Source organism: Coenobita brevimanus, chromosome 86, assembly GCF_032717465.1.
Source record: "Coenobita brevimanus isolate Jiangsu-jjx chromosome 86, ASM3271746v2, whole genome shotgun sequence".
In the NCBI taxonomy this organism is placed as follows: Eukaryota; Metazoa; Arthropoda; class Malacostraca; order Decapoda; family Coenobitidae; genus Coenobita; species Coenobita brevimanus.
In genome coordinates, this window is record NC_137039.1 from 27,758,228 (window position 1) to 27,767,446 (window position 9,219).

Sequence of the window (9,219 nt, forward strand, 5' to 3'; positions counted from 1 at the left end):
CACACTTTTTCCTTACCATACTAGCTCATTATACCACCATAATTCACCGTAGCTCCTCACTACACCACAGATAGCCTTGGATACCTCACCTCTTTCACCGTATTTACTTATTACACCGTACCAGCTCATCATACTTCACTGATTCACCACACCAGCTCACAATACCACCATACGGCCATATCTGCTGCACCACACTTCCGTAATTCACCATACCGTCCCACCATACTCAGCCTCATCTCTTTCACCATAGCAGTTCACCGTACCCCTAACCCCTTCACCCCGAGAACGTCTTTATTTCGTTCCTCCTGCCTCCAGACGATTTTATTCAGCATAGGAGTGACTTTTCGAACTGGAGGGCTTAGATACAGCCTTCATTAGACCCATGGATAGAGAGAGAGAGAGAGAGAGAGAGAGAGAGAGAGAGGAGGGAAGAAGAGGAGAAAAGAGAGAAAGAGAGGAGGACGGAAGAAAAGATGATTATAAAGGAAGGAAGAAGTGAATAAATGAAGGAAAGATGAAGGAAGGAGAGCTAGTGAGGTAGAGAGAGAAGGAGGCAATAATCAGGTTAGTTTCCTCCCCTCACCAGCCATCTGTCACTCTCTCCCTCTCTTCTCTTTCTCCCTCTCCCTCTCTCTCCCTCCCTCTCCCTCTCTGTCCCCCCTCTCTCATCCTCTCCCTCTCCTCTCCTTTTTTTCTTCCCTGCTAGCGTGGCCTCAGGTATTCCTCCACGCATCTTCAGTGTCTTTCAAGATTATCGTATTTCTTCCACCTTAACTTGGCCCAGATTTTCATTTTTTTGCAGCTTATTTCACGTATCTCAGTGGCAAAACAAGGCAAGACTATGGCTCTACATCCCTTCTATAATACATCTTCGTGATTAGCACAATGATAAAAAAGAAAAAAATGTCAGCACAGTATTCAAGATAGAATGACAATTTTAGGCCAAGTTAGAGTAAAAACGGTATAGTAGTTTTGGAGATTTCGTGACGCCTCTTCCTTAGCGATTTATTTTGCCTATTAGCCTACATATATTTACCCACTTTGACGTTAGTGAAGTTATGTCCATACTAAAAATTTATGAACTAGGTAACAGGTGTCAACATTCTGGTGTGTTTGAGCGCGCCGAATATGTTCAAGTTGAAAATTATATTAAGCAGAGATATTCAAATTCACAACTTTCCTCTATAGTTATGCCCTGTGAAGTGATTTTCGTTTTGTTGTTAGCTCTCCGTAACAATCAAAGAAGCCATTCGCGACTTATGACTCGCGCCAAATCTCTAATCCTCGAGTTTTGCTTAAGGTGTCAGCGGTATCAGGCATCACCAAACAAAATTAATCATATAGTCTCATAAAACCATTATTTCTGAACCAATTTTCGTCATTCAACCTGCAAATCCCGTGTTTTTATAGATGCCAAATCAAATGAACTTCGCTGGGAAATTCTAACCTCAATAAGTACAGCGGTATGACAATTGTAAGAACACTTTTGTCATTTTTTTTTATAGTGAATATTAATGGATTTTGAGAAAGTTTATAGTGATATTATTTTTTCATGAGAATTCCAAAAAAGTATACTTCATTTCTGTAAGCTTAATATTTCCATAGAACTGCATACGTAGAGACCTCCCTAGATTACATCCCACCCTACCCACTGATATTGGAAGACGACTGTGTAAGGAAGTGGTATGGACTCTAGATCGCCCGCTTCGTTCCCTCACTTGAACAATAAGAAGGAAAGACCAAGGTGTAATACGCATAATAAGTAAAAAATAGGTTACAAAGTCTCCTATGGCGCTTAGAATACGGTTATCAAAATACAGTGACAAATGCCTGATTATTTCCAAATTGTACACTTTATCCAAACACACTTGGGAAAAATAAGAAAAAAACACTCGTCATAAAACTTGGAAAAACTGGTCTAAACAGAGCTTTAAAAGTCTATGGCAGTCTTGAGTCATGTTTCACTGCAAAAGTAATAAATTAACAAAAAAAATCAAAATAAATATATAAATAAATACGGCTCATTCACAAAAAAGTATAAACAGTCTGGATTTTGGGTCATCACTGCAAGACCTAGGGGTTGAAGAGTACCTGTATAATATTTCCCTCCCTCCCTCCCTCCCTCCCTCTCTCTCTCTCTCTCTCTCTCTCTCTCTCTCTGAAGATTGCTCCCTGGATTATTTTTTCCCTTCCAGTAAGAGATTTGTGGTCTTTTATCAGGGTGTGTGATGCCACTTCAGTATTGTGTGTGGGTGTTCTTATCTCGGAGCACCTCTCCTACCTCCCCTGCCTCCCCTGTACCTTCCCTGTGCCTCTCGTGTACCTCCCCTGCCTCCCCTGTACCTCCCCAGTACCTCCCTTTTACCTCCCCTGTACCTCCCCTGTACCTCCCTTGTACCTCCCCTACACCTTCCTTCCCTCCCTTACTCACCTCGCACCCACCTGGTTTAGGTTATGTGGTAGAGTCACCCTAGTGAGTTTTTTTTTTTTTTTTTTTTTTTTAATGCATCCGAGTCTGGGCATACGCTTCACAGCCCTTTCCCTGGGGCCCAGCAGTCCTCCCACGTTCCACACACCTCTACATATCACCACTTCGGCGCTAACACCCACGTTCATATTAAATACATACTAGGGCTGTCTCGTATCTCATACACGACTGGTGTATTAGTATTAACGGGGGTGTTGTTATAGCATGTCGGTGGGTCTTTTGGTAGATCAGTAACGCCTGTTTTAGCGAAATTAAGGTTCTTAAACGTTCCCCATCTCTCCCGGGAATCGAACTCGCGGTCATTAGGACAGCAAAGCCACTACCTACCCATCACTACCAGGGTGCTCCTCTAAACTGAATGCAGTCGTCTTATAGCTGCGAAAATAAACTATAAAAACACGTCACTGGACTGAGCGAGTGCGTCCCTTCGGTGCGAGAACGCTTTCCTAAAATGAACACTGTCGTGTAAAGGTACTGTTATGAGTCCATATTATAATTACAAATCATAATAGATAGATAGACAGCTCTATGCGAGCCTGGGAATGGGAAATGATCTTGCAAGTTACACTGAGGAAAAGCTGACGACAGATTACGAAGTAGCCAGTCAGTTAGTTGTCAGCAATTCACGAGGTGAACAAAGCCTTGTTGACCATACACACACATACACACATACTCACACACAGGCTTCTAGAACTTTCCAATCACAGGGAACACACGTGATACGTCTCCTGTTTCACCAGAATTTAGGAAAGAGAGCTCAGAAGGAAGCTAGCCATAGAACAGGCAGGTAGTGGGAAGAAGGGCTTAGCAACTTGGAAGAGAGAGAGAGAGAGAGAGAGAGAGAGAGAGAGAGAGAGAGAGAGAGAGAGAGAGAGACAGGAGGTAGCAAGCGGGACCCTACTTAACTTCACTCGTGTGTGAGACTTTGTTAATATTTCCAAGACAAATAAAAATAGTCCCATATTATTCTTTACCTCTCCTGTCATTACATGACAAATGGGAAAGAAGATTATCTACTTACAAAGCTACTCAAGTATAATAACCGCTCGTCCACAAGTCTAATATATATAACTTCTCTACAAGTAACTACAAAGTCTTTTTTTTTATGACAGTACGAAGAATTGATATCTACGTCCTCGGTCTGCTGTGGCCCCATGCTTACCTGAAGTGCGAATCCAGAGAACATCAGGTTTAAGATGGCCTTCTCGTGCAGTCCACCATCCTCCTTTTGGAAGATAGGGAAGTAGTTGAGAGACGTTTGTAAAGCCAGGTAGCGGAGCCACCTAGTTAAATCAGTGCCACCACATGAAGGCGATCTACTTCGGCATCCTCCCGTAACGCCATGGGGAGTGGGGGGGGGAGGGAAGAGGGTGTGCGGCGAGCCCTTACAATATCCCCCATTTAGAAAATCGATCAGCAGGTGCCTGGGGTCGATGCAGGAGGGGGGGGTTGAAGCACTGGCAAGGAGAGTGGGAAACCATGTGCTTTTTTACCGTAGATTGAGAGGAACGCCTTCATGTGGTGGCGCTGGTATAGCTGGGCGGCTCCACTGCCATGTTATACCCCAGCCCACTGATATCCCCCAGAAAGGAGAATGATGGACTGCAGGAAAAGGGGAGTGTCAGCCTGCAGGCCACCAAATTCACGTCCAAATGAACTTGGGGCTGCAACTACTACTACTATTTACTACTACGGTACTACTACTACTACTACTACTATCACAATTTTGTCTCCCATAGTTTTCTGCTACCGTCAAATTATTGCCGTTCCGTTAAAAATAACCCGCTCGATTTTTTTTTCCCGACACTGTGCATGAACTTAGTGACCCGTTCCCTGAGGCCCAGAAGCTCTCCGACGTAGCCTAGCACACCGCCACACATGTCACGGGTTAACCTCTTGAGCGCCATGATATATTACTGAATACTGTGCTTCCTACCCCTGATGATTTTGTGTAGGGCAGGATAAACTTTTCTCCTTTAATAGAGATTGACAGATACTATTGCTACTACTCCTACTCCTACTACTACTACTTCTACTACTGCTACTGTTACTGTTATTACTGTTACTGCTACTGCTATTACTGCTACAACTAGTAGTAGTAGTAGTAGTAGTCGTAGTAGTAGCAGCAGCAGTAGTAGTAATAGTGGCCCAGGTTCATCTGAAATGTTAACACGGTGGAATACAGGCTGAAGTTATCCATCTCCGGCAAGGATAGAGTTGAGGGATATTTTGTATAACCTCGGTGCCACCGCATGAAGGCGTCCCTCCCGAGCATAAAGAGAGGAGAGTGAGTGGTAAGGGTGAGAGTGAGAGTGAGGGTGAAAGTGAGGGGTGGTGTGGCTTCACAACCCCAAGGGAGCCACAACCACAACACTCAAGCACACGAGTCAGGTGCAGAAGTGGAGGGGGAGGAGAACGAGAGGCACGAGAAGAGTGAGAAAGAGAGGAGGAGAGAAAAGAGAAAAGTGAGGGAAATGGGAGAGAGGAGGAAAGGAAGGAAGAGAGCGTGAGGAAAGGGGAAAGGAGGGAAGTGAGGAACAATGGGAGGAAAAGTATTGGGGAAAGGGGAAGAGATGTGAGGGAGAGGAAGAGTGTATGTGGAAAAGGAGGAGGAGGGAAGAGGGAGAGAGGGGGAGAGAAAGAGCAAGAGTAAGAGAGAGAGAGAGAGAGAGGAATGAAGAGTGTGTAGAGAAGGGAAAAAGGGGGGATGTTAGGGGAAGCGAGGGTACACTGAAAGGGAGAAAGAAGGGGAAAGCGGTGGCGATGAAGAGGGGAAGAGGGGAAATGGAGAAGAGTAAGTGGAAAGAGAGAGAGAGAGAGAGAGAGAGAGAGAGAGAATATGGGGATGAGAAGGGAGGGAGGAGAGGAAGAGGGGAAGGGGAAATAAAAAGGGGAAATGCAGATGGGTAAATGAGAGAGTAAAGTGAGACGGTATGTGATGGGGCGATTTTGTGAGGTCTGTCTGTCTGTCTGTCCACATCTTCCTCTCTATCTATCTATTTATCTATCTGTCTATCTATCTATACCTTCCAGTCAAACTATTTATCCATCTACCTAAATACTCTATAGATGCTTGCATGACTATACCCGTATTTCCCATCTATCTATCTTTCTCCTGACCTATCTATTTATCATTCTCACTCCCTCTACCCATCTACCTAGGGTGTTCAAAAATCCTGACTTAGAACCATTTCATTATCTTCGTCTGATTTACCCTACTCTTGCTTCCTCTACACGATTTTACTCAGCTAAGAATAAATCCCCTGATAGTGAAGGAGTTAGTGAAGGCTGCATTTAATCCCTCCCTTTCGAAAAGTCAATCCTATGCTGAATGAAGTTGTCAGGAGATCGTGAAATAGTAGTAGTAGTAGCAGCAGTAGTAATAGTAGTAGAAGTAGCAGCAGCAGTAGTAGTAGTAGTAGTAGTAGTAGTAGCAGTAGTAGTAGTAATGGTGGTGGTGGTGGTAGTGGTAGCAGTGGTGGTAGTGTGGTGGAAGTGGTATAACAGTTGCAACCACAGGCTCATCTGAACGTGAACTCAGTGGACTGCAGGCTTAAGGCGTCCTCTGGCAGCCCACCATCTCTCTGTAAGGGCAAAGGGAGGGAGTCGAGGGACATTCGTACAACCTGGCAGTTCAGCGGCCAAGGTATATTGGTGCCACCACATGAAGGCGTCTCCCTCCGGCATCATGAGAAGACAGCAAGCATGAAAAAAATGGCGTCCTAAGCCTGAAAGGGTTAAACTGTTCACCATAAAAGGGTTTACCTGAAAATAAGTTGTGGCAGTAATCATCATCATCATCATCATCATCTGAGGTAAGAGAGTATGCAGCCCCGCCTCCTGTGATACCAAAGTTTACTGGTCCCTCCTCCTCCCTCCCTACACTGTCCCACGATTCCCACCCCACTTGACCTGGCATGAGGCCGGATTGTGTCCTTTCCGTACTTTTCATTCCTTGCCAAACGTCGGAGTAGTCTGTGTGGTCCATACTTTTCAATTTTGCTGAATCCTGTAACAGCAGACATGTGCAAAAAATGAAATGAAAAACATAAAATTCAAGAAAATTTCCATGAAGCATTATTCTGTAAATGGCCTATGGCGTATTGTTGATTCCCTTCCAAATCTTCAATTGTAGTACTTAGTGAGCAGGGTCATGGGGAAGCGAACTGCAACCAATAGTCTGGCCGGTCCAAAAAATCAAACCCAGTTTAATGGCAGCGTGAGAGGGGGCGGGATGGCGGGAGGCGTGGCGGCGGCGGCAGGGGGGCGGGGCCATCGATCCCGGGTGGCGGTGAGTGGCGGTGACGGCGGCGGCGGCGGCGGTGATGGCAGAGTGCAGGGCCAGCTGGGCGGAAGAGCACTGGTGCGCCCCTTACCGCCGCCATGAAGCCACACCCGCCACACAGCGACAGGGACAGACTGCGAGCCCGATGTGCTACCACCCTTAAGCCATCCAAACAATCCGATCTACAGCACTCTAAACCGCCTACACTACAGCCCATAGACAAGCCTGCAGGACAGTCCACTCTACAGCCATTAGACAGGCCTGCAATACAGCCCGCGCTACAGCCCTCAGACAAGGCCACACTACAATCCTTACACCATTCCTCACTACAGCCCTCAGCACAGTCTTCAACACAATCCCTACTGAGAACCCCGTGCTCCTCCAGTTGTGACCAGCCATCCACGTCCGCGGGTGTAAGTGAGGCGAGTGCTGGTGTGGATACAAATGCAGAAGACGATACAAGTGCCGGTGCAGGTGCGGAAGGTGGTACAAATGCAGGTACAGGTGCGGAAGACGGTTCGAGCGCGGGTGCAACAGCTGCAGGATGTGGTACAACTGAGGGCGATGGTACAAGTGCTGGAACAGGTGCGGAAAGTGGTACAAATAGTGCGGGTGAGAAAGGAAGTGAGATGCGGATGTACCTGAACAAATTACGTGAGTTAGTGCCATATGTACCTCGGGAGGGTCGAGTGTCTAAGGTGGCGCTCATTCACTCCGCCATCGACTACATCACCGACCTTCAGGAGGCACTCGAGGCCCGTGCCAGGAGGAAGCTAAGAGACCGAGCTGACCCTTCTTCCCGGCCCCCCCTAGCAGCTCTTCCCCAGGCCCAGCACTGCCCCAACACCGACCCTCACTGCCCCAACATCAACCCTCACCACCCTTCAGGTGTCACTTCAACCAGTTTGCAACTCAGGGACCGACTCGACCCCACAACACGGCCTCCTCTGGCAACCCTCACCCAGGCACAAGTTTGCCCCAACACCAGCTCCCACTGCCCCAGCACCAGCCCTAATACCAACCCTCACAGTCCCAACTCAAGCCCTCACAATCTCCAGTCCTCCACCGGCCATCACCAGCTGTCTAGTGTCACCCCTAGCAGCACACAGCCCTCAGTCCCCGCTCCTCCAGCCCCCAGCTCTGTCCTGTCCCCCTCTGTCCCTTGCCCATCCACCCTCAGCAAGTCCCCAGTCCTTCCCGGTGCCCCAGGCCCCCCGAGGGATCCCGGTTAGCGCTCTCGCATCATGCCTCCATCTGCCTCACGAACCCCGGCCCCTGTCAGGTCAGGTCAGGCCAGGCCAGTGTGCCTCCCTTGATGAATGTGTGATATGAACGTTGATTCACACATATGATTCATTCCTAATCTAAACTAACCTAACCTAAAAGAGGCTTTCGTCCCAGGGGCTTGTTCTAGGGGTTTGTCCTAGGAGCTTTTGTCTTGGGAAAGTTGTCCGGACCCGGGTTCATTCCCAGTCGTAGCTAAGGCTTGTTTATACATGGAGGTCATTGAACTGAGAAAAGATAGTATATTATTTTCCCATGTCCCACGATAACAACTTTAGTTATTAGAGGAAAATCATTGTGCTTTATTCTGAGTGAAGCACGTACCCAAGTGAGGGACAAAGAAGCACGTGCCCAGGTGTTTGTGAGGGGACGAGAAGGCACATGCATACATATACCGTAAGCATGAGGAGCAAGGAAGCACGTGCTCAGGAGTTTGTGAGGGGCAAGGAAGCAGGTGCCAAAGTATAACGGAAAGGAAACATGTGCCCAAGTGTAAGCACGTGCCAAGGTGTCTGTGAGAGGCAAGGAAGCACGTGTAAAGGACAAAAGAAAAGAACAAGGAAGCACGTGCCAAGATTTAGGGGCAGGGAAGCACGCGTCAAGATGTAGAGGAACAAGAACCGCGTGAACAGATGGTGATTGAAACGCGTGCACTGGTTGTATATATAATGTACAGGTGTTATTAATATTTACCTGAAAACCCCCACCACAGCTGATTACCAAAGAAACCTCACGCCTCTGTATTCAACCCTTTCAAACAAATTACGTATTTTTTATTTAATTCTCACTATACTCTGTTCATTTTAACTAGGCGTAAACTTCACCTCTCTCCACCTTTAATGCGAAACTATAACGGGAGATAAAAAAAAAAAAAAAGTATGGTGCCAGACACGAATAAGTGCCATGGAAAGGATGTAGAGTCGCAGCGTTGTCTTTTTCCGCCACTGAGTTACGAGGAAGGTATTTCAAAAGGACGAAAGAAAAAAATATATCCTTCAGTTTAAAGTGAGTGATCTTTAGTTTCAGACGATTTTACTTAGTTTAGAGGAGATATTTCTAACTGGGGAGGTTAAATCTAGCCTTCATTAACCCCCTCGCTACCAGAGATCCTTCCTAAGCTGAATAAAATCGTCTGGAGGTGGCAAGAAAAAACTAAGAAAAA

The 9,219-nt window shown here is 46.7% G+C and overlaps 1 protein-coding gene across 1 annotated transcript; it reads left to right on the plus strand.

The window, feature by feature from the left end:
* Window positions 1–6,871: 6,871 nt before the first annotated feature.
* Window positions 6,872–8,082, plus strand: LOC145410627 (uncharacterized). Its single transcript, XM_080280739.1, has one exon. It carries the CDS (start codon window positions 6,872–6,874, stop codon window positions 8,003–8,005), a length of 1,134 nt encoding a protein of 377 aa, XP_080136865.1. The 3' UTR covers window positions 8,006–8,082.
* Window positions 8,083–9,219: the final 1,137 nt, after the last annotated feature.